Source organism: Dipodomys spectabilis, unplaced genomic scaffold (genome assembly GCF_019054845.1).
Source record: "Dipodomys spectabilis isolate Male_0828 unplaced genomic scaffold, ASM1905484v1 ptg000051l, whole genome shotgun sequence".
In the NCBI taxonomy this organism is placed as follows: Eukaryota; Metazoa; Chordata; class Mammalia; order Rodentia; family Heteromyidae; genus Dipodomys; species Dipodomys spectabilis.
Genome location: NW_024870728.1, coordinates 1,207,151 through 1,232,479, shown reverse-complemented (window position 1 = coordinate 1,232,479; position 25,329 = coordinate 1,207,151). Strand labels below are relative to the sequence as shown.

Here is a 25,329-nt window from a genome sequence, read left to right as displayed (position 1 = left end):
TTCATTACTAGTATATAGAAAAGCTCCTGATTATTACTATTTTTTGCATTTTTCTTTTTCTTAATTTTTTTGTTATTATACAGATTATGTACAGAAGGGACTATAGTTACATAAATCGAGTAAAGAGTACATTTCTTTTTGGACAATGTCAGCTTTTCCCTTCCTCTCAGTTTTTCCCTCCTATCCCTACCTACAAGTTGTATAGTTCATTTTCAACTTAGTGTCTAGTGTGTATCACTGCTGCATTTGTTCATCTTTTGTCCCTCCATTTCTGTACGCCCATTGCCCTCTTAAAGACAAGTAAGTACACAAAAAAAGACAAAAAGCGCAGAAAAAACAGCAATGAAGTAAAAACTTCTCATTTTCATTTTCTGGTATTCATTTAGATAAACATTATTGCATATGAACAGTTGCACATAGGCATTGTACCTTTGTGTTCATGTCCTAAGAATATCCTCCTTTGGTCTCACTGTCTATGAATGCCTAGAGTCTTACATGTTTTATCATGTCCCAGTGTATTTTAGATCTAACTTCTGCATATGAGAGAAAATGTGTAGTTTGTGTCTCTGAGCTTGGTTTACCTCACTTAACATAATTTGTTCTATATCCATCCATTTCCCTGCAAATGCCATAATAGTATTCTTTCTAATGGCTGTCTAAAATTCCATTGTGTTCTGGTACCATATTTTTTTGGATCTACTCATCTATTGTGAGGCATCTGGACTGTTTTTATAACTTGGCTGTTGTGAATAGTGCAGCAGTGAACATGGATGTGCAAATGTCTTTATGATATCCTGGCTGGTGATGTTCTGGGTGGATGCCCAAGAGTGGTGTGGCTGGGTTATAGGAAAAATCTGCTGGCCAGAGTGATTGAAGCTGCTGTTTTCTGAATGTTGACCACCTTCAAACTCTGTAGGGCAGTAAGTATAGAATCATATCTTCAAATAAGGTTGATTTGGTTTCTTCCCTGTATCCTCTTTTTTCTTTTTCCTAAATATTGTTCTAGCAAGAACTTGAGTACCATATTGAGTAAGAGTGAGGAAAGTGGACACCCTTGTCTCATCCTGACTTTAAGGGAAATGACTTGTTTTTTCCTGTTTAATTTGAGATTATTGTGTCCATCTATAGTCTTTATCATGTTCAGGTGCATCCCTTCTAATTCTAGTTTCGTCAGTACCTTTATTAAAGATTGTTAAATGCTCTGAAAAGCTTTTTGTGTGGAAATTGAGATGATCCTGTGATTTTTATTTTTTTATTTTTTTGCCAGTTCCGGGGCTTGAACTCAGAGCCTAGGTGCAGGCCCTGAGCTTCTTTTGCTCAAGACTAGTGCTCTACCACTTGAATCACAGCACCACTTCCAGCTTTTTCTGAGTAATTTATTGGATATAGGAGTCTCATGGACTTTCTCCTACCTGGGCTAGCTCAGGCTGCTCTCAGCCTCCCGAGTAGCTAGGATTATAGATGTGAACCGCCAGCACACAGCATTTTTGTTCTTTTTTTTTGGGTGTGTGCCAGTACGAGGGCCTACCATTTTGAGCTTTTTGGTGGTTGATTAGAAATAAGAGTCTTACGGACTTTATTGCTCAGCGGGCTTTGAAGTGCAATCCTCATATCTCAGTCTCCTGAGTGGCTAGGATTATAGATGTGAGCCACTGGCACCCAGCTACAAAATTTGTATCAGAATCAGAATGATGTTTATGGCCTCAACTTAAACAGACATTGTTAATTTTTTGTAAATTCAAACTCTCATCTCAGTGTTCTTACCATTCTATATAACTTGCCTCTTTTGCTGTTTTTGACAAGTGTTTGCATATTTAGTCTATTATCTATAATATGTCTAGGGTGTTTCTTCTCTGACCTTGCATGTTTGTTCTGTAAGCCACCTTCACTTGAATGATTCTTCTCAAGGTTAGAGGGGTTTTCTGCTATTCTTATTTACTGGTCCTGGGGCTTGAGCTCAGGACCTGGGTACTGACATGAGCTCTTGTGCTCAAGGGTAGCAGTCTACCACTTGAGCCATAACTAAAAATATATATATATATATTATTATTATAAAGATATTGTACAGAGGAGTTACAGTTACATGAGCAAGATGAGTCCATTTCCTATCGAGCATTGTTACCCCCTCCTTTGTTTTTCCCCTGCCACCCCTTTCCTCTCCAATACTTCCCCCCCCAAAGTTGTAAAGTTCATTTTCAACAGTGTTTGAGCCATAACTTTATATCTGGCATTTTGGTGATTGATTACAGATAAGAGTCCCACAGACCATAACTTTAATCTGGAATTTTGGTGATTGATTACAGATAAGAGTCCCATAGACTTTCTTGCTTGGCTAGCTTTGAACTACAGTGCTCAGATCTCAGCCTCCTGAGTAGCTAGGATTATAGATGAGAGCCATTGGTGCCGGCTTTCAGTTACATTTTAAGGCATCAGTTTTGTAGTTACTTCATTATATGATCTTCTGCTATAAACTCAATAACCAACATTGATACATATCCTAAAATTTTCTTGAACAACTTATATTGAATAAATTCTGAAAACTACGAACAAGCAAATAAAGAGAAAATGTCATATATATTAAAAGGAAAAGTGCAGAATTGAAAGAAGGTTTTAAAAGAGAGATGTATAGATGCCATATATCAACTAATTTAGAGTCAAAATAGAACATCAGTGGGAAACACTTAAGACTAAAAAATGAATTGAATTGCAAGATTTTTACTCACCTCAACTCTGAATGTTTTCTATTCCTCGGCCAGGAGGGAACACAGTTTATCCAGGCCAGGCCCAAGTTTCATTTTTGTTTTTATACTTTACCTGTGTATTTTTGTGGTTGACCTTGTGTAGAATCTTACTGGCTTTGTGCTTGCTATGCAAACAACTTATACTTGAATCATTCCCCCATCACCCTCATTCCCCAGTCCTATTTTCTTTTAGTGTTTTTAGGTAGAGTCTTATGCTTTTTCTCAGGCTGGCCTTTGGACCTTCATCCTCCTACCTCTGCTTCCTGAGTAGATGAGATTTCATGTGTATACCTGGCCATCATTCTGTCAAATACTACTTGGAGTTACTAATTCATATTGTTTAGGCTGAAAATGATTTTCTTTTTTCTTTTGTTTTTGGTCGGTCGTGGGGCTTGAACTTTTGGGCCTGTGCACTGTCCCTCAGCTCTTCAGCTCAAGGCGAGTGCTCTACCACTTGAGCTACAGCGCCACTTCCGGTTTTCTGGTGGTTTATTGGAGATAGGAGTCTCTTGGTCTTTCCTGCCGGGGCTGGCTTTGAACCGAGATCCTCAGATCTCAGCCTCCTGAGTAGCTAGGATTACAGGCGTGAGCCACCAGTGCCTGGCTGAAAATGGTTTTCTTTATGCTACTCTTAGATCTTTTTATGACTACCTCTCATTTTTCACTAAAGTCTTTTTTTTTTTTGGGTCCGGTCGTGGGGACTGAACTCTGGGCCTGGGCGCTATCCCTCAGCTCTTCAGCTCAAGGCTAGCGCTCTACCACTTGAGCCACAGCGCCACTTCCGGCATTTTTTCTTTTTGCTTATGTGGTGCTGAGGAATCGAACCCAGGGCCTCAGGCATGCAAGGCAAGCGCTCTACCACTGAGCCACCTTCCCAGCCCTTCAGTAAAGTCTTAAAGGACTACTCAGACGTTCTCTTTTACAATTTGTTGTTGCGTATTTACCCTATCAGCTTTTGGAAACATAACCGTTCGTTCGCTTATATAATATTTCCTCAACAAAGGTAGCATTATGTAAGGTATTAGGTTGTCAGTTTTCTTGATCAGAAATATCAGTTCTAAATTATTTGGTAAGACCAAGTTTTGGATAAATGTCTGTGTCAGTGGTTTCCCATTGCTAGTAGTAAATAGATACCATTTTATAGCCACAGGAATATGGGGAGAAGTGTGCAGTTTTATATTTGCTTTTATCCATTTCTTTGTTTTTTATTTTTTGGCAGAGAAACTTTTCCATGTCTGTAAATAGTGCTGCTGTCCTGCGATTGACAGGACGAGGAGGAGGCGGCACCGTGGTGGGGGCTCCTCGAGGGCGAAGTTCTTCAAGAGGCCGAGGTGAGCTACCACGGGGACAAAGCAATCACAGAGCAAGAGAGGGATCTTAATTCCTTATTTTAATGCCTTACTCTATTTTATTTTTAAAACCTGGTCTTTGTGCTAACCGCATACTAAATGTTCTTTATTTTCTTAACCATTTCTTAAAGGTATCTTCATCACAACTCCTGATTAGGAGCAGAGGCTTATAATTCTAGCTGTATAAATTTGAGTTTCAGGAGATCTACACAGTCCCATTAAATTTCTGCAAATCCTTCTTTCCAATCCTTGTCCGCAAGAAGTCTTGAACCTAGAGATCTAGAGCATTCTGACTCATAGAGCAGCAGTAACGTCCCTGTGGGCCTTCAATTTCTGTATGAGGGCTCTGAGCCAAAAGTGACCCCAAGCCATAGTAGGACTTTAGCAGAAACTATATCAATGTTTTGGTGGGATTATATAGAACAAGAAATAACTAGACAGCAGCCACTTATAAATATACAGTTTTATGGTTTCCTGTTGTCTCAGAAAAAATTCTTATTTGCTGCTGCTTGGTTCTTTGATATTGCTCCCTATTTTGGATTAATTGCTTTTTTTTGCTAAATAAGAACATTCTTGATGTTTACGGTATACCTACTTGAGTATTTATCCCTATGTTGGTTAAATCATAACATTAGTTTAAGCATGTCTTATGCTCTTGGAGCTGCTTAAGAATTGGATATTCACAGGGATAGAGGCCATCATCTTCACATCTCATACAAGCAGATTGATGTGATTGAATTTTTTTTTCAACTTTTAAGGTTGTGTCTTATGAGTACAGTGATTTTTATACAATCTATAGAGAATATTTTCAAATAGATTTCTTCTAGTAGTCAGTTAAAATGTGTTTTATGATTAACAAAGGGTAACTGGTCCCTCTTTACTTGTTTTTCTAGATATTGTTAGCTAATTGTATATTTTCCCCCCTTTTATTTATTTAAAACAATAGTTTTAAGCTGAGCATTATGGCTCATGCCTGTAATTCTAGCTATTCAGGAGTTGAGAGCTGAGGATTGTCGTTTGAAGCCAGCCTGGGCAAGACCTCCATTAAACTACCAAAATAACCAGAAGTGGAGTTGTAGCTCAAGGGGTAGAGTGCTAGCCTGAGCACAAAAGCTCAGGGACCGCATCCAAGACCTAAATTCAAGCCACAGGACCAGGAAAAGCAAACAAAGAAAAAAACTGGGGCTGGGAAGTTGGCTCAGTGATAAGTGCTTGCCTTGCATGCATGAGGCCCTTGGTTGGATTCCTCAGCACCACATAAGCAGAAAAAGCCAGAAGTGGTGCTGTCCCTCAAGTAGTAGAGTGCTAGCCTTGTACTGAAGAGCTGAGGGACAGCACTCAGGCCCTATGACTGACACCAAAAAAAACCCCCAAAAATGAAAGTTTTAATGTAAGGAGTAAACTTAATACTAATGCCACAGTTATTTGTATGGCGACATCTAAGTATGTCTGTGCTTCAAAAGATTGAGATGACTTAGATTCACATACCTGGTTAGGCTCAATAGTATAGAATTTCTTCAGGATCTGTGCATCTTGGTGATACAGAAAGCCAGAAGTGGAGTTATGGCTCAAGTGGTAGAATGCTAGCCTTGAACATAAAAATGGTCATGTATAGTGCCCACTCCTTGAGTTCAAGCTCCAGGACTGGTGCCCCTACTCCAAAAAAAAAAAAAAAAAAAAGGCAAAAACTAAGTGTGGTGGCATGTGTCTGTAACATTAGCACTTAGGAGCCTAAGACAGGAAGGTCATGTGAGAGGCATGGTTTGGCCTACTTAGTGAAGTTCTGTCTCAGAAACCCCCAAAATTAAAATAAAGCAAATCCACATAACTGTCACCCATGTCTTCAGTATTGTTTTAAAGGGAATGTGTCTGTATATATCAACAAACAGTTTTGGCAGTAATGGAGTTTTGAACTCAGGACTTCATTGTAAGGCTTCACTATTGTTAGGCTCCACCAAATTGAGCTATACCTCTAGCTTGTTTTGCTTTGGTCATTTTTGAGGTAAGGTCTAGGTCTTTTTGCCTCATCTGGCCTTGTTTCCTGTATTTTATGCTTCCTATCATAGCTGGAATGACAGGTGCATACCCCCATGTCCAGCTCTTAGTAGAGATGGGGGTCTCACTAACATTTTTGCCTGGGCTGGCTTTGAACTGCAGTCCTACTGATATCCAGCTCCTGAGTAGCTGGGTATAGGTGTGAGTCACTAGCACAGATACACATGCATACTCAAACATACGTGTGTGTATGAATGTATATACATATGTATATTTGTGTATAGTATAGTATGTATATATATATATATATATATATAATTTTTTGGTGGTAGTTGTGGGATTTGAAGTCAGGACTTGTTCTTGCTAGGGAGGCACTCTATCATTTAAGTTGTGCTTCTGGTTCTTTTTGCTCTGATTATTTTGGGGGAAAATTTTTTCCATTTTTGCCCATGCTGATCTCTGGACTGTAGTTCTGCTCTTAAGCTTTCCGCCCTGGCCAGGTTTGACCAGCAAGTACAACTAGACACAGCCTTTTATGTTGGTGGAGTCTTAGGAACTTTTTTTGCCCCAAGCTGGCCTCCAACTTCAGTCCTTTTGACCTTAGCCTGCCATGTAGCGGGGACAACAGACACGTGCCACCTAATGGTTGAAAAGAGGGGTCTTGTGAACTTTTTGCCTGGACTAGCTTGAGTTAGAGTCCCCCAGTCTTTTGTCTCCTGAGTAGCTAAGGTAAGATTATAGGCATGAGCCCACCAGTGGGTTGAAATCTCAGACAATAGAATAATCCTTCAGATTTAGTGTTATGAAAAATTAATCACACTGATCTTTTGTTTATCCAGATTTGTGTTGGAAGGTCCTAAAATGTAATCTTTTAATATATTCCATCAGTAAACATCAGCGATTTCATAATCAGAACCAATGCTTGCCATACTGGCAGTTAACTATTTTTACATATGCTTTCCTGGTACATTTTTTATGTATTCATATGTTTCTAGGATAAATTGTTATCTTACAGATGATACTCATGTAATGAGTTCTGAGAAAATTATTCTCTGAAAGGAATCATTGTTGAAAAGGAACATTGTAGTATAGCATCAGAGTTTGTATTTCATTATTTTAGGGTCTTAAATAAAATGTATACATCCTCTAAAGAGGAGAGACTCACTGGACATATGTTGAAAACTTATGAGTGGGGGTGGGGGTGGAAAAACAGGAAGCGCTCTCCAGAGGGAAGGGGAGAAATTGTCCATAAAGAAATGTACTGACTTATATAATGTAACCCCTCTCTCTGTACATCACCTTTATAACAACAGAAAAAAAATTTAAGAGTGATACTGAAGAGATATGGAAGATAATTTTAGGACTGAAGTGGTTCCACTATGGTCCTTATTTCATCTCACAGATGAAATGATACTTAGACTAGTCAAGAGAGCATCCATTGTTTCTAAGATTACCCACATACAATTCTATGCACTATTTCTGTATTTTATAATATGGTCACAAAAATACAGCTATATTCTGAGTTCTTTGTTTTTCTTTTTTTTTCTGTCGGTTGAACTCTGGGCCTGGGCACTGTCCCTCAGCTCAAGGCGAGAGCTCTACCACTTGAGCACAGTGCCACTTTTGGTTTTCTGAGTGGTTTATTGAAGATAAGAGTCTCATGGAGTTTCCTGCCTGGGCTGGCTTAGACCTCAAATCTCAGCCTCCTGAGTAGCTAGGATTACAGGCATGAGCCACTGATGCTGGCCTGAGTTATTTCTTGATAATGATGTAGAAATAATGACTTGCTTTTTCTTTTGATGTATTTGGTTTTAGAATGCATTCATGTTTTTGCTGAAAATTCATCATTGGAGAGGTACATATGTAGTTGAGGGGTAGAGCATTTGTCTAGCTTGTGTGAATCATGGATTTAGTTCTCAGTACCATAAACAAGTAAGTAAAATGAAAATGAATCAATTTTCCTTTGAGTTGTTCACTGTGGGAGAAATTGAGCTAGGGATGAGGGCTAAGATTTCATAAATATACCTTTAGACACCCATACTTCTTCCAGTTTTCTAATGTGTGTATTGGGTACAAATTGTGTGCCTTATCTAGGAAAACTACAGAAAGTATAAAATGAAAAGTGCAAACAGCTTTCTGCCTTGGGATCTCACAATATGGAAGTCTGTCCTTTTTGAACCTTACTGTGCAGTAATATTTACATAAATGGAATATTTTTAATAATGTTCTAAAGTATATTGTTGTCATTCAATAGCAGGATCTAAAGATTTCAGTTAAATGTGCTTCCTAATATTCTACATATTTGTTTATGTATGTATGCATGCATACATGAGTGTGTATTTGTGCATGCATATACATGACAGTCCTGGGGCTTGAACTCAGGGTCTGGGCACTATCCTTGAGCTTATTTTTACTCAAGGCTAGAGCTCTACCACTTGAGCCACAACTTCACTTGGGGTTTTTTGGTAGCTAATTGGAGATAAGTCTCAGAGACTTTTCTGCCTGGGCTGGCTTTGAACCATTATCCTCAGATCTCAGGCTCCTGAGTAGCTACGATTACAGATGTGAGCCATCAGCATTGGGCTTACAGGTTATTTTAATTAGAACTTTTGTAGCAATAGATTATTAATTTTTGAAATTGCAGTGAACCTTTTCCTACAAATAGAAAATCATGCCTTATTTAACAGTGGAATGCATTCTGAGAAATGCTTCATTAGATGATTTCAGTTTCATTATTGTGTGAATCCAGTAATATATTTACATAAACATTGATAGCACAGGTCAGTCACTTGACTTACAGATGTATGATGCTGTTCCCTGCATAATATGGCATATTGCTTTACAGTAAAATTTTCTTGCATTTTTTATGTCAGTATACATTAGCTATATAAGAGCGACTTACATTGCTACATTTCCATACATGTATATAATATATTCTAGTCTACCCCCTCTATGACTTTCTTACTTTCTGTGCTGTTACAGTTTCAGCAGGTTTCATTGTTCAGTTTTCATACATATTGGCCATCTATTTTGACCATATTCATCCTTTTTCATCCTCATTAACCCAGCCCTCTCTTGCTAGTACCTATCTCAACAGAGCTTTTATCTCCTCATACCCCAAGTGATTAATAGCTTTCATTGAGGTTCTTTATGCTGTTTGTATATATAGTCCCTTAGACTCATGTTCTGTGAGTAAACTTAGAAAAAAAAAGTAGAGCAATTTAAATAATGATAAAAATGGTATATGGTAAATACATGAATCAGTAACGTCATTATTCTTATCAAGTACTGTGTATAGTTGTTAGTATCACATTTTTATATGACTGGTGGTACAGAAAGTTGGTACTATATTACTACAAACATTTAGGTAACATTTCTAAGTGACAGAAGTTTTCATTTCCATTATTATCTGATGGAGCTATGAATATATAAACAATCAGTCATTGAAGTGTTATGCATTGCATAGCTACCTTTTCTTATTTTTTACAAGTACTGTTGGTATAAATTCTGAGTAGAATTGTAGAGTCAGGAGTTGTATATTTTACAGAATAGCCTTTAGCAAAGGTCAGTTCATATTTGAACTATGAAAGCCTCTAAACCCCTACATCCATTCATGAGAGTCAGCTATATAGTTTGAATTTAATTCTGACATTTTTCTTACTTCAAGTTTTTAATAGAGGGCAAAAAATGCCTTTTATCCTATAAGGAGGTAGTTCATGATACTAGAAGTTTTAGACTCAATTAAGTCACATTTTTCATGGGAGTAGAGTATTTTGTCATTTGTGGTTGACTTTTTATTGTTTCTTTTCATAAACTCCCTTCAAATTAAAGTTTTCTCATTTTACTGAAAACACTTAATTTAACATAATTATTTACTTACTATCTTAGTAACTTACTATTGAGCTTTTTAAATAGAGCTTAATCTTGATTCTGTGTATTGTTCACCATTGGAACTCTTCTATTCGTTTTTAAATTTTTTTCTTTCAACCTGTGTTCCAGCTACTGCAGTGCCATCATTGATCTCACAGGTAAATTCTTCAGGCCTTGCTAAGTGTTTAAATGTAGACATCATGTTTTGTATAGAGACAGAACGTTAGAGATGAATCTTTCATGTTGAATGTGTGCTAGATCATTTTTTTTCTGTTTTCTTATTTTTAGGTAGAGGTAGAGGTGAATGTGGTTTCTACCAAAGAAGTTTTGATGAAGTAGAGGGTGTGTTTGGTCGAGGAGGTGGCAGAGAAATGCATAGATCACAGAGCTGGGAGGAAAGGTAATTAAAGGACTCAGATGTTGGTATAAAGATACCTTGGTATATAAAACTTAAGTCAGATGCAGTAGTACATACCTCCAACCAGATTCTTGGAAGACCAAGGCAGGTGTTTGCAAGTTTGAGGCCAGTCTGGGCAAACTAGCAAGACTGTGTTAAATAGAAGTTTTCTTTTAAAGGACTGGGAATATAACTCAGTGGTAGAGTCCTTGCCCAGCATCCAAGAAGCCATGGTTTTAATAAAAGATAAACAATAGAACTAACTTATTTTCTGGTTTCTGCAGAGAAACCTCTATATATTGTTGTGGCATTCCTTTTTTTTTTCTTAACGTGCTACTAGTGAATATCAAATAGTATGTTGGCATTTTTTTTTTTTTTTGTTAACATAGAAAGGCTTTATTTGCAAGGGGCCAGAAGTTTAATCAAAACAGGCTAAATTCAATGTTTATCAGACATTTTTAAGTGAACATTAGGAGCTGGTGGGTGAGCATCTATAATCTTAGCTACTTGGGAAGCTGAGATCTGAGGATTGTGCTTGGAAAGCCAGCCTGGGCAGAGAAGTCTATCAGACTTTTATCTCCAGTTAACTACCAAAGACCTGGAAGTGGAGATGTTACTCAAAAGGTAGAATAACAATCTTGAGTATAAAAAGGTTAATAAGCAAAAGCTTGAGGCCAAGTTCAAGCTCTAGTACTGACACACACACACACACACACAAAAGAAAATTTTAAGTGATTCTTATTTAAAGGCTGAAGCATTATAGACTAAAACGTTATTGTCACTGTGGATAATTAGTTCAGTTTGAATTGGTTAGCATTTCAGGGGAAGCATTACCATTTTATTTGTTGCTGTTAGAAAAGCATCTTCTCTCTGTTGTTTGTGACTTTTGTGAAGTCTGTCCAGATGAAAGAACGCAGTTGCACAAAGAAGGATAATTACAAGGCTGTTCACTATATTGATACTTACAATATAAAAAATTGGGAACAAACTGAACAGACTGATACTGCCCTTATAAAGGTTATACACACTGTAGGATACCACATATAACCATTAGGATGGTTTTGGTCTTATTTAATGATGTGGGAAAACATATTCTAAAAGGACTATGTAAAACTATATATGTCATATATGTAATTAAGTATTCTAGGTCAGTAGAAGTTAGTTTTTGGTAGGTGAGATGGTAGAGTTTTTGTTGTCATCTTTGAGCTTTTCTGTAGTTCCAAATACTAGGCAATGAAGATGCCTTTTTTTAATATAACTTGGGAAAAAAACTGGTATTAAAGGAAATGTAGCCAAGTGGGTGACATGGGAAATCTGTATTATTTTTCCATCCTTGTTTGAAACTTATTTTGTCTTTTTTAGGGGTGATAGACGTTTTGAAAAACCAGGGCGAAAAGATATAGGTAAGGTTCTTGTTTTGAAATATTTCCTGGATCTCTGTGGTAGTATTTGGTTAACTAATGAGGCTCTAATATATGGACTCTTACTAAAAATCTCAGGTACCTGCACTTCTCCAGTAGATGGGGTTGTAGCATTGCTTTAATTTAGGACTCCATGGTTCTTTAAGGCTTCCATTGTATGAAACCAGGGGTGATCAATATAATCACTAAGATTTCCCTTAACATTTTAGGTTTATATGTTCTCTGAAAGATATATATTCTTCATTAGGGCCCTTGAACTAAAGTTTCAAGTTAGAAATCAACTTGTTAGCTCCTTTTCCAGTGTGAATAGCTTTTTGCAGGTGAGAAGACCTGGGGAAAGTCTCAAGCTTTTGTTCTGGTATTACAGAGAAAGCTAAAACTATGCTTTTGCTATAATCATCTATTTAGCTTTTTTATTTTTTTGCTGCTCCTGGGGCTTGAACTTGGGGCATGAGTCCTGTCTTTGAGCTTTTGTGCTCAAAACTAGCACTCTCCCATTTGAGCCACAGCTCCACTTTTGGCTTTTTATGGTTAATTGGAGATGAGAGTCTCATGAACTTTTCTTGCCTCGGCTGGCTTTGAACTGTGGTCCTCAGATCTCAGCTCCCTGAGTGGCTAGGATTACAAATGTAAGCCGCCAGTGCAAGACCCATTTGGCTTTTTACAATAAATAAGCATGATGCCAATACTGGGGCTTGAACCTTGTGTTCTTGCTTTGCTTTTTTGCTCATGGCTGGTAGGTACTCTACCACTTGAGTCACACCTCCAGTCCATTTGTGTGTGTGTGTGTGTGTGTGTGTGTGTGTGTGAGAGAGAGAGAGAGAGAGAGAGAGAGAGTGATTAATTGGAGATGGAGTCTCATGAACTTGCTTGTCAGGCTGGCTTTGAACAGCCATCCTCCAGGTCTTAGCCTCCTGAGAGGCTAGAATTATAGTTGTAAGTCACCAACATTTGACTATTTTTGCTATGTACTTTTTTTCCTTTGTGAGATGTCAGCAATCAAATAAATGACATTACTGGGGCTGGGAAGGTGCCTCAGTGGTAGAGTGCTTGTCTTGCATGCATGAGGCCCTGGGTTTGATTCCTCAGCACCACATAAGCAGAAAAAGCCAGAAATAGCGCTGTAGCTCAAATGGTGAAGTGCTAGCCTTGAGCTGAAGGGCTGAGGGACAATGCCCAGGCCCAGAGTTCAGGCCCCACGACCAACAAAGAAATAAAAAAATTTAAAAAAATGACGTTACTGATGAGGAATATAATAAGGGAAGTAGATTTCAGTGTTCGTGAAGAATTAATCATAATTTCTATAAAAGAATTTATGTTAAAATGGGATTTTGAAATGACTGACTGAAGGTGTAATCTTATAAACTGCCAGTAGACATTAGTATCTGAGAGAAGAAAAATGCAACTTACAGTGTTATTGCAGTCATGAAATTATAATTTCTACCTTCCTGCAAATTCCCAAAAAGTTCTCCAGAGTGTGATTAAATCTGATAATGATAAATATTTCTTATAAACATAGGTGAAGTATATAAATACCATTTACTGGTAGATTGTAACAACTAGTTTTGCTTTACTGTTTCCGTATAACACTCATTTAAATATATCAGTAAGTCAAATTCATTCATTAACACCGTATTGGGAATACTTGGTTTATTTATATTAAGGGTATGATATTAAATGAGTGTAGCATGAAGAAATTTGAGCCAGACTATGTTGATCAGTAATTGTATTTTTTGGTTCCTGTACTGGGGCTTGAACTCAGAGTTTTACATTCTCACTTAGCTTTATCACTCAAAACTAGTGCTTTACCACTTGAGTCACACCTCTACTTCTAACTTTTTGCTGGTTGATTGGAGGTAAGAATCCCAGACTTGTCTGCCCAGACTTGTCTGGCTTCAAATAATGATCCTCAGCTCATAGCCTCCTGAGTAGCTAGAATTATAGGCATGAGCCACTGGTGTCTGGCCAATTTAGTGTAATCTTTACTCACATTGTACTTTATTAGTTTCGTATAATCTTGAGGCACTTGTTTAGGACCTTTGTTCCCATTTTTGACTGATTAAGTAGTTTTGCCAGAGTATATGGAGAGGCATTGAGCATAAAGTAAATATACAGGATTTGAATGAGAAGATCTTGAGTATTCTGGACTCTTAAATATTCATTAGTTTTGAAATAAAATGAGTTGCCTTCTGAAATTTATAATGTTAAATAACAGTGACTTTGCTTATTAGTTTATTCAATAAATATTGAATTTTGAATTATGTTCCAGACCTTGTGCTAAGTGCTAAGTCCTAAGTGCAGGGTCTTTTTTGGGGGAGGACATTGTTGGGTGTTTTCAGACTTTTAAATCATTCAATGTTGAAAGGGATATTTATGGAATGGGAAAATTTGTTGGAGTTGATCAGATTTAAGGTGAACCGAATCTAGTTAAGTGAAGGCTTAACAGCAGAAAATAGGAAGTCTTATATAAGCACAATACAGAATTTAAAGTATAAAGTAGCCACTTGTAACAGTAGCTGGGGAAAGATTCTGCCCTCTCATTGACTGCGAGCTTCATGTTATATAGTAATACAAGGCTGCCTCACAGAAAATAGTCATATTTACTAAGATTTAGTGTCCTTAGGGAGTCAGGTGATGGAAAATCCCATTGTCTTTCATGTTGTCATATGGTAAGCATCTTGCACACTTCTGGTGCTATATCTTGAAAGAGTCCCCATACACTAGAGTCGGTGGCCAAGGCACTTTTGAAGCCTTATGATGAGGACTACATAATGGAAATGACACAATATAGATGCGAGAGAAGACTGTGGGCAGGACATAGCCAGAGATGAAGGTTTTATAGGATCACTATTTGCACTTACTTGCTTAACTGTCATATGAAATACTTGATATATACGAGTTTCAAGGGCAGAAGAGTGAAATGATGGAAGGCTTAGGGAGACAAGTATTTTACACATCCTTAAAAACATGTAATAATTAAAGTTGTTTGAAATGATTGGGTTGCCTTGGAAGTGGTCAGTTCCATGGTAGAATATCTTGATTCTAACCAAACACATATTTACATGTTGAATAGCTGAGTGTTAAGTTAAATTTTCATCATTATTTGTGGATATGTTAATTCAATTTATTTTCTAGACAGATTCTATTAGGAGTAAAGACTTTTTTCTTTTCCACTCTGTAAAAATTCACTTGAAGAAGTGAATTCCATAAAACTAATTTGGCATGATATGTAAAAATATTAAGGAGGTCAGCATACCAACTACAAGTATATTGACAGGGCAATTTTTACTCTGTGTGCGTGCGTGCGTGCGTGTGCATGTGTGTGTGCGTGTGTGTGTGTGTGTGTGTGTGTGTGTGTGTGTGTGTAGTTTGTCATAATTGCTTTAATCCAGTGTTTATTTTTTATTTTTTTGTCAGTTGTGGGGCTTGAACTCTGGTCCTGAGTCCCTGCGCTCTTCAGCTCATGGTGAGCACTCTACCACTTGAGCAACAGCGCCACTTCCGGTTTTCTGGTGGTTAATTGGAGATAAGAGTTTCATGGACTTTGTTGTCCAGGCTGGCTTTGAACTGTGATCCTCAGATCTCAGCCTACTGAGTAGCTAGGATTACAGGCATGAGCCACTGGCTCCCGGCTAATCAAATGTTTTTTGATAAGAAGACTTCAGGTTAACTGCTAAGGATTCTGGTTTTTTTTTGTTTTGTGGTGGTTACATTTGTAATATAGATTAAAAATGCTTATAATTATATCTTAACACTATACAAGAATAATGGCACTAGTTTGTTGGAACATTGATCAACTATGAGATATCTGCAATATCAAATTAGGATAATTAAAGTATTATGATTTAAGACTGTTTTTGTTGCCAGATGCTGGTGGCTCATTCCTATAATCCTAGCTACTCAGGAGGCTGAGAGCTGAGGATTATGGTTTGAAGCCAGCTTGACTAGGAAAGTCTGTGAGACTCTCATCTCTAATTATCCACCAGAAAACTGGAAGTAGAGCTGTGGCTCAGAGTGGTAAGTGCTAGCCTTGAGCAGAAAAGCTCAGTGACAGAGTCCAGGCTCTGAGTTCAAGCTCCATAACTGGCAGAAAAAAAATGTTGTTTTTTTTTTTTGTTTTAAAATTAGAGATGGTTCATGTCATGTTTTTTTGTTTGTTTAAATTCCTGGGAATCAAATCAAAGGCCTTGCTCATGCTAGGCAAGTTCTCTACCATTGAGCTGTACCCCCAGCCTATATGTATTTGCTTTGTATGTGAAGAAAAGAGAATAGAATTACAAATCTGTATAAGAATCATATATAACCTCTGGGGATGCCATGGATCCATGGGAGAATGTAGAGATGGCAAAAGGCCTCTGATACTGGATTTTAAATTTCTGTTCAGTAGAACAAGAAGTACAAGGGAGATCAGTTTCTATGATCACCTTGTAGTTTGTTTCCATGAAGATGAAATGAAATATTCATTAGTAACTGATCACAGTGGCATTGGTTATTCATGCCTATAATCCTAGCTATTCAGGAGACTGAGATTGATTAGGTTGTAGTTCAAGGTCAGCCTGGACAAAATGTTCTTTAATTAATATCTGGGTAGGTTGGGCTGGGCCTGTCATCCTAGCTACATGAGAGAATGAAATGGTAAGGATCATAATTTCCAGGCCAACCTGGGCAAAAAATGTTTGTAAACTTCCGGTCAGTGGAAGCAGCGAACCTGGTGTGGTACAGGTGCCTGTCATCCCAGCTACTGTAGGAATGACTTTACTATAGGAGGGTGGAGATAAGGAGGGTATAGGCCCAGGTTGGAAGCAAGATCTTATCTCAAAAATAACTAATGTGGGGCTGGGAAGGTGGCTCAGTGGTAGAGTGCTTGCCTTGCATGCTTGAGGCCCTGGGTTTGATTCCTCAGCACCACATAAGCAAAAACAAAAAAGCCGGAAGTGGCGCTGTGGCTCAAGCGGTAGAGCGCTAGCCTTGAGCTGAAGAACTGAGGGACAGTGCCCAGGCCCAGAGTTCAGGCCCCACGACCGGAAAAAAAAAAAAAAAACTAATGTAAGCTGGGCACTGGTGGCTAACACCTGTAATCCTAGCTACTCAGGAAGCTGAGATCTGAGGATCAAGGTTCAAAGTCAGCCCCAGTAGAAAACTCCATGAGACTCTTACCTACAGTTAACCAACAAAGAACCAGAAGTAGATCTATGACCCAAGTCTTAAGAGTGCTAGCTTTAAGCACAAAAACTTCGGGACAGTACCTAGGCCCCTAGTTCAAACCCTAGGACCTGTACCCAAAAACAAAACCCAAAAAGCTGAAGAGTTGACTCAAAAATTGAGTAACTTAGGTATCAAGCATGAGGGCTTGAGTTCAAATCCCAGGACTACCACTGTAAATAAATAAACCAACAACTAAATAAATAAAGATATACATGTATGTGTGTAGAGCGCTAGCCTTGAGCTGAAGAACTGAGGGACAGTGCCCAGGGCCAGAGTTCAGGCCCCACGACCAGACCCTCCCCCCCAAAAAAATAGCCAAAGTAAAAGGGGTTTGTGGCATGATTTAAATGGTAGAATGCCTGTCTCACAAGTGCAAGATTATGAGTGCAAATCCTATTACCACTAAAAAAGTATCCATGTCCATATGGCATCAGTAGGCTGAGCCAAGTTGGATATTGATTAGTGCATTTTGAAATGAAATGAAATTTTGATTACAGACATTCTAGAAGTTGGTAATATAGGCCATAATAAGCAAAAATATAGGCTCTTAAGATTTTTAAGAATGATTTGTCTTTAGTTTGTTAAATAGTCATGCTGTCTATCTTGGTGTCCCAGAGTACTTTATCATTTCTGAAGTGAGCTTCCTGATCACATATGTGAGTTCTTTGGTGGCCCATGTTAGGAGCTGCACAGCCCAGGAAGGCAGAGTCGCCATTTTTCTCAATAATTTTTCTTTTTCCATTCATACTTTATTTTCTGGAGGGGATAATGGTATCACAGGAGGATTTTTATCCTAGAAACTTATTCTTTGAATAAGTGAAAGTATTACTGAACAGTATTCCTACAAGTATTCAGTTCTCTGGACAAAATTTTTGGTTATATTTCTTTTATGTAAATTAATTAAATAGCAGTAGTTTACTAAGAAGAATTTTTGGTTGTTGTTTTTATTTTTTGGCACATCGAAGGGGAGTCATACTTGGTTTCCACATTTACTTAATTCTCACATTAATGTTACTTTTCAAGTTTGCCTGAATACTAAATGCGAGTCATCTGAGCGGGAACATGAAGCATCTATAGGGAGACTGAGTCCCAAGTCTCTTCACCCGTTCATTTGTATTACCTTGAGCAGCTTCACTTCACTATTGAAATTATAATCTATGTAAGTGACATAGCAATTTTAGGAAGAAACATACCATGTGAGTCTTTGGTACTACTTTTATTTTCACAGGTTATGTGACTTGTTCATTTATTATAGATAGATGAGTTTCTTCTGGCTTCATGTGTTACAGCAGTCTTGGGTTGGAAAAAAATGTGTTCACTTGATTACTACTTAAGAATAAATGTTAAGATTTTAAACATCAGGTTTTCACAAAAATTAGGTTTCTGTGTTCTTGATATTCTTCTGATTTATCAGTCTTAGACCTTGCCAAAATTCTTCTTTATTTTCCTTTTGGTCAAACAGTAGAAAATTTTAACTTGCTGCTGTACCCTGCTCTTTAAAACTTCCTGTCTTTACTCAGCTAGTATTTATTTCAGGAGATGATTCCTGCCTGGGTCATCCAGCAGTAGGGAAGCTCAATCTTTCATTCTTCCCACATAAGCCTGAATAAGGGAAATTTCAGAAAAGCTGAACAGCTACAGATCTGTTTGAAACTGGATAGGGTTTTTGTTTTGTTTTGCTAGCAGTCTCAAGTTTTTAATTGAAATAAGAATTATTCACCAAAGTATCTTAAATTAAACTGGATGTAAGAGAAAGTGTTCATCTTATTTTATATAAAAACATGCAGAGAAAGAATAATTTTCATGGAGCATTAGAGTTGAAAAGAAATAATAGAGATCATTTAGTCCAACCTCCTACTGGTGAATAAACACTCATTTTGTGTTTATAGAAAAAACTATTTGATGTTGGAAACAGGAATTTGAGTTTGAAAATACTTTGTTGCCTAATTATTTTTTGCTTTATCTATTGGGGATTTTTCTCCTAGTTGACATATCTAACCTTTGAATTGATAAAAACTTAAATATATTTGTATATGTGAAGTTTTTAGAGCCATCATGATTTTTAATGTCATTGAATGGGTCATAAATAAGAGAAAGATTTTACTTCAATTGTAAATAATTCAGATGATTGGGTGATTATAGTTTTTAAATCATGAATTATTAGGCACTAATAAATCACTAATTATTAATGATTAAATCACTAATTATTAGTTTTAAAGCAGATGTAATTTTGCATATTCTTGCCAAATATATCATCCTGCAGGTTGGTACAGAACTTTACTTCATTGTTCTGATCACTTTCTCCTATGGGCATATGAACACATATATACATTTAAGTGTCAAGCTCAAATGCGTTTAGGGTTAAGTATACATTTGTCTGTGCAAGTTTCTGTTGGGATTTTTTGTTTTTAGCTGTTAAAAAATTAAGGCAATAATACTTACCCTAGTTTTGTAGTTTAAAGAGCCAAAGGAATGATCTTTGCTGTCTTGAAAAAATAACAGTTGTAAAAGGTTGTTCACCAAATATTGTGAAATCATCTTTCTACCCAGGGAGCTATGTTTGAAACTAGACTGTTGCTTCAGTTTGCAGATGAAAATGAGAGATTTGTATTTGATTTTCTTGGAATTCAGCAATGTTAAATTTCACTGTTCATTTTACCTTCATTATTGGTATCATACCAAATCTTTATAAATTCATGAGCAAAATTTCTATTATGAGTATCTGTCAAGTTGAGTTGTATTGATTTCAGTAGATAACCATAGATAAAAGCTTTGTAAGAATGTTTTCAAAATGTGTATTGATAGTGCAGCCATTTTTTGTGGACAAAGGCATGATTGATTACCTTGATGTAATCAGATGGATGTAATCAGCATTGAAAAAGGAAAACATGAGATACACTGAAGGAATAGTAACTGCATAACTGGCTGAGATACATTTAATACATTAAAAAATAGAATGGCATGGTTAAGTCTTACTCTGTCAGTCCTGTTTCAGAGATCTGAAAATTGTCAATGCTTTGTCCATTGATACGGATATCTAGGTCAGTCCTGTGTGGGCTCTTAGAGACCGGAGGAGTTGGAAATTCAGGAACAGTCTTGTCAAAATTCTCCATCTTGACTTGATATTCACCTTTGGAACCTCGGGTCATCAGAGATGCAAAACAGTGATGTAACATGATCTCAGAGGGTAGGTAGGATGTCCTCCTTTGACAGATTTCACCAGTACCTTCCTGCATTGCTGACAGGAACACAACTAATTCAAAGTGGGGAGGGTTTTCATGCTGGAGTAGAGTTGCCAGAGGACTTGATGGTGTAATAGTATGGTAGTAGGTTAGTGGAAAGATAAAGAATGGACATTCTTCAGAACTGATGCCATCAAGGTGAAAGTCCACACTGGTCTGATGGAGTTCGCCATTTTCCTTTTCCTGATAGAGTACAGCTGAGACTCGGACACTGGTCAGAGGGCTAGGTCGGATGTTAGCCACTTGGAAGATAAGATTAGGTTTGCCATCTATGTGAGCTACTACTGCTAAGTCAGTAAATCGAATTGAGAAAGCTCGATTTTTTGGCCGGGCAATCTTCGCCACAAAGGCACCTAAATTAGAAACCATTGAATTTTTTTAGAACGAAGATGTCAATATATCAATACCTTTTGCAAATTAGAAGAATATATCAAGTACTTGTACATTTCTTGATGCTATTCTTTACAGTGAGTCAGGAATTAAACTCATTAATATTGGATAGTCAGTATACATACATTTCTGTTACAAGAAACCCATTATTTCAAATGTATAAGCAAAAATTACTTTGCTATAGACTCTAAAATAATCTACTTTCATACAAAGTTAAAGAGTTGGTCTTTACACATATATACATACATATGTATACATATATACATACGTGTATATGTGTAAAGACCTGTGTGTTGGTCTTTGTGTGTATGTGTGTGTATACACACATATGTATATATACATGTATACATATATGTATGCATATATACACACACACATGATAGGCCACATACATACACATATACATACACACATTATAACCTTACTTTTAAAAAAAATAGATGATAGAAGCTGGGTGCCGGTGGCTCATGCCTTTAGCTACCCAGGAGACTGAGATATGAAGATCATAGTTCAAAGCTAGCTTGGGCAGGAAAGGCTATATGGCACTCTTATCCTATTAACCACTGGGAAACTGGAAACTGTGGGAAACTGTGTCTCAAAGTGATAGAGAGCTAGCCTTGAGCAAAAGAGCTCAGGGATAGTGCCCAGGCCTTGAGTTCAAGCCCCATGACCAACAAAAAAATAAATAAAACTCAAGGACAGCACTCAGGTCCTCAGTTCAAGCCCTAGGACTAGCACACACAGAAAAGTCACAGAAAATGAATGCAGTGTACTTATAACTAGATAACTTTGAAGTTGAGCTAGAAATTTGAGAATCGGATAATTTAGTGGGGAGGGGACTTGCTAAAGGGAATAATACACTGAAGAATTTTTTAGCACTGAAACTTAGGTAAACCTTGTTCTTTTGGGGAAAACTGGCAATAAGTTGGTTTCTGTGTACCTTGTGAGAACATCCTCCTTGTGCCTAGCTATAGAGGAAGGTTTCCTAACCATCATGCACTACAGAGCTTGTTGGAAGGCTGGTGGATCCTATGTAGCCCTTACCTGAATTATATTTTAAATGTTAATATGTAAATGCAAACCAAGGAAACCAGATATTTTCAAATTCAGTTGAACATTTAAAAAATACAATACAAAGTGGCGCTGTAGCTCAGGTGGTAGAGCACTCGCCTTGAGCTGAAGAGCTGAGGGACAGCGCCCAGGCCCTGAGTTCAAGCCCCACGACCGGACCAAAAATAAAAAAAAAAAAAAAAAAATACAATACATAGTAGTATATTGCTTTATTAGTGCATTAAATAACAAAATAAATAGTAGGTTTAATTTTGTGATTTTTGAAGTATGGTGATTTGATAAAAAAAAAATAGCTCATTTCTATTTGGACCAAGATACTGGTAATGCTGATGTTGTAGTTTTTGTTATTGAATACATTTTAGGAAATGCAAAATTCAGTCAGGGGTTCGTGTAAAAAATTTCTCCCCACTTAATTTAATAGTTACCCTAAATTTATCCTAAGAACTGACCCAGTAGATATCTTGCAGATGGAAAGTTGTAAAACCAGTTGGCAGCACACTGGGACTTCATTCCAGATGACTTATCATGTGGTCCAGTGCTTACACTCTTAGACTATTACTGGATATACATTAAGGCCAAATTTTCTACTTGTTTTTCTTTTAAATTTTATATCTCATGTAACAAGAGAACTATTAGAATCTTAGATATTATCAGTTGTGTAACAAAATTCCACAATTGTTGTGGCTGTATTTTTAATAATTTTGCTAGGGTGTGTGTGTGTGTGTGTGTGTGTGTGTGTGTGTGTGTGTGTGTGTGTGTGTGTGTGTGTGTGTGTGTGTGTGTGTGTGTGTGTGTGTGTGTGTGTGTGTGTGTGTGTGTGTGTGTGTGTGTGTGTGTAACATATTTCTCTAACATACTGTGTTAAACTTTCTCTAACACATAGTGCTATGATGCTTGTATGCTTACTTGCATTCAGTGGATGTTGATCATATGATTTCAGAGGAGAAAATTGTAGAACATCAAAAAGAAAAAACAAAAATCAAGTTCCTGTTAGTAACATGATAGATGGGTAAGGCATACCTTGAGCTTATTCACTAAGTATTTAACAAAATACTAATTTTAGACCAACTGCAATATTCATGAAAGTTAGTATCAAAGTGCTCCCCCCCTTTTTAAGGAGTTCCAGTAGTAATATTTAAACAATAAGTCTTAGATTCCTTATATGTTTCTATTGTTTGTCCCTAGAATTTTTTTTTCCTTCTTTAGGCATATTGCCATCCTTCCTAGGCATCACCTGATAATAATAGAAATAAATTATTTCAGTGCTGCTTATAATTGATTATACCCTTTTCAAAGTTTTGCATTGTTTCAAAAGAACAAAGACAATTACCTGTGATAAAAGCCTCTAGCATGAGGCCTAGGAGCATTTGTATGGCAAGTAAGGCGATTGCACTTGGACAGTCACCACTGGGGAACATGGTACCATAACCAATTGTGAGTTGCGTCTCCAGGGAGAAGGAGAATGCAGCTGTAAAACTGGTGATGTACTTGACACAGATAGTGTGGTTTTCAGGTGGGGCATCGTGATCTAGTTCCAGATCACCATTCATCTCAGCTAGAACATACCAGAGCACTGCAAAGACAAGCCAGTGGACAACAAAAGAAGCAGAAAAGACCAGCATCATCCAACGCCAGCGCATGTCCATTAGGATTCCCCATGCGTCTCGAAGATAGGCAAGACCTCTTTGAGCACCATCCATCTGAAGTGTGCTGTGGCCATCTTTGGTGACCATCCTCCGGTATCTTTGACTTAGGAGAGGAGCGATAACTTTGCAATTACTGCTGTCCATCTTATGCTTTGATTCTCTGTAATTAAAAGTAAATTAGTCAGCCATTAACTGTCTTAGTATTCATGAATTCTGAAACCACCTTTCTTGCTTTTTTGAAACTGTTCTGTGACTACAATTTGGACAGGCTTTTTCTCAAACGGCTTACATACAGGGGCAGTTATTGACCACGTCATCTATTTGTTAGCTAATTATGTATTATATGAGGTTATCGCTACCATTTTCCTGGCTACTAAAACATTATATCTACTAAGTGTATTTTAGAATTCCTGAGGAGGTAAGGGAGAAGATTTGTGCCTGTTTAACATCCCTGAATCATCTTTGCCTAAGTCCAGGTATTATTTGATTAAATGTTATGTGTAAATAATAGCTTTTAGTAATTCTTAAAATTATGGGTAATTAAGAGGACTAAGTTTAAGTATTTTACTGTATATGAACAGATAGAAATCACTTGGAACTTAGCCTTAAACATTAGTATAATTGACTCTTGCTGCTTACTTCACAAGTAGATACCCTTTCAAAGTGCTGCGTATCTTTTTCATGCTTTTTAAGATGGTCTCACTGTGTAGCCCAGGCTGGCCTCCCAACTCATGATCCTCCTTTCTCAGCCTCCAGACTGCTGTGATTACAGGTGTGCCCTAAGCTCTGTCCTGCCTATTTAATGACACTTAAGCACGACACTAGACTTGTACACAGCAATGTTGTTGCTTGGGATTGCTGGGTCCTTTTTTGTTTAGGGACTCTGGATATTGTCTTTCTGTAGTATTGGAACTGGATGTTGGCCAGCCGGTTATATGCAACTTAAAGTAGCCTCAGGACAAAAGGGAAAGTTGCATACAACCATTATTAACTTTATATATGACTCTGACAATGATAGTGATTACTATTACTAGCGAATAGTATTGTTTATTATTTGCCAGAAATCATACCAAATACTTCACAAGTATTAACTCATGTGAAATCAGTAGACTGCTTAGCAGAGTAAGTGCTCACTAGATATTAGTTGCTTTACTGTGACTAATATTTTCTCACTTTTACATTAATAAGTACATTATTATTTCCATTGTATGGAGGATGAGACTGAGGCACAGTGACTTTTCTAAGATTACAAAGATAGTGTCAGTGGTATTAATTTCATGCTTTCCAAGTCCAGAGTCAGCCTTATGTTTCTTCAAAACCAGACATTTGATCCTGGTCAGAATTTTTGTTCTTCAGTAACACTTACTAGGTTATTTGAAAATAAGAAACACATTTTCAGTCAAGGAAGACTTCTTTCAAGACTTTAAGGTTAGTACTATCAGAATTATTAGTCTGTAATTTGCAGTACAGATTTTTTGCCAGTAAGGTTTGCCCTCAGGGCTTTGTGCTTGTTAGGCAGGAGGAGCTCTACTGCCAAGCCACACCTCTAGTTTAAGAGGAGATTTTTATGTAGTATTCATAATTTAGATGTCAAGTTAAGAAGATAATTTAAAATACTGTCAGCATAATTTTACCAAAGGAAAAATTCTGACACTGAAAGAAGGATGTGAGAGTGAAAGGATATAAGAAAAAAAAGGAAAGGACAGTTGTTTTCTTTCATAAAGATGTGTGAATATCTTTTGTTTCTTGCTTCCTGCCTATATGAAAATGCCTCTTGTAATATGAAATGTGCCCTGGTGACTGCTACTATGTGTTGTTTCACAGAGCTTGAGGAAGAAACAGCTGCACGGTCCTTTCTTGATTTCATCCTACAGTATTTATGAATGTCCTAAACTTCCTTCCTTTGTTTCTCTAACTATATCTTACACATTTCCCATATAAAGAAAACACGATAGGGAACCTGGGCATCTGCTGGCATCTGCTCTTAATTGGCCAGGTTTTC

At 37.3% G+C, this 25,329-nt stretch overlaps 2 protein-coding genes across 5 annotated transcripts in view; one reads left to right on the top strand and one right to left on the bottom strand.

Moving 5' to 3' along the window:
* Positions 1-25,329, top strand: part of Gigyf2 (GRB10 interacting GYF protein 2) — a 148,667-nt gene that overhangs the window by 50,825 nt on the left and 72,513 nt on the right. For all 3 annotated transcript variants that reach the window (XM_042679050.1, XM_042679049.1, XM_042679048.1), the window contains exons 6-8: positions 3,961-4,072; positions 10,244-10,355; positions 11,715-11,755. In XM_042679050.1, the coding sequence (XP_042534984.1) occupies positions 3,961-4,072; positions 10,244-10,355; positions 11,715-11,755 (265 nt within the window). The remainder of the gene's footprint in view (positions 1-3,960; positions 4,073-10,243; positions 10,356-11,714; positions 11,756-25,329) is intronic.
* On the bottom strand, positions 19,951-23,471 carry Kcnj13 (potassium inwardly rectifying channel subfamily J member 13). Of its 2 annotated transcripts, none has more exons than XM_042679067.1 (2): positions 23,012-23,471; positions 19,951-20,573 (listed from the first exon to the last, which is right to left on the bottom strand). In XM_042679067.1, exons 1-2 carry the CDS (start codon positions 23,469-23,471, stop codon positions 19,951-19,953), a joined length of 1,083 nt encoding a protein of 360 aa, XP_042535001.1. The 2 variants fall into 2 exon arrangements, with proteins under 2 accessions (XP_042535001.1, XP_042535002.1); XM_042679068.1 differs by having other exon boundaries at positions 20,430-20,573; positions 23,248-23,471.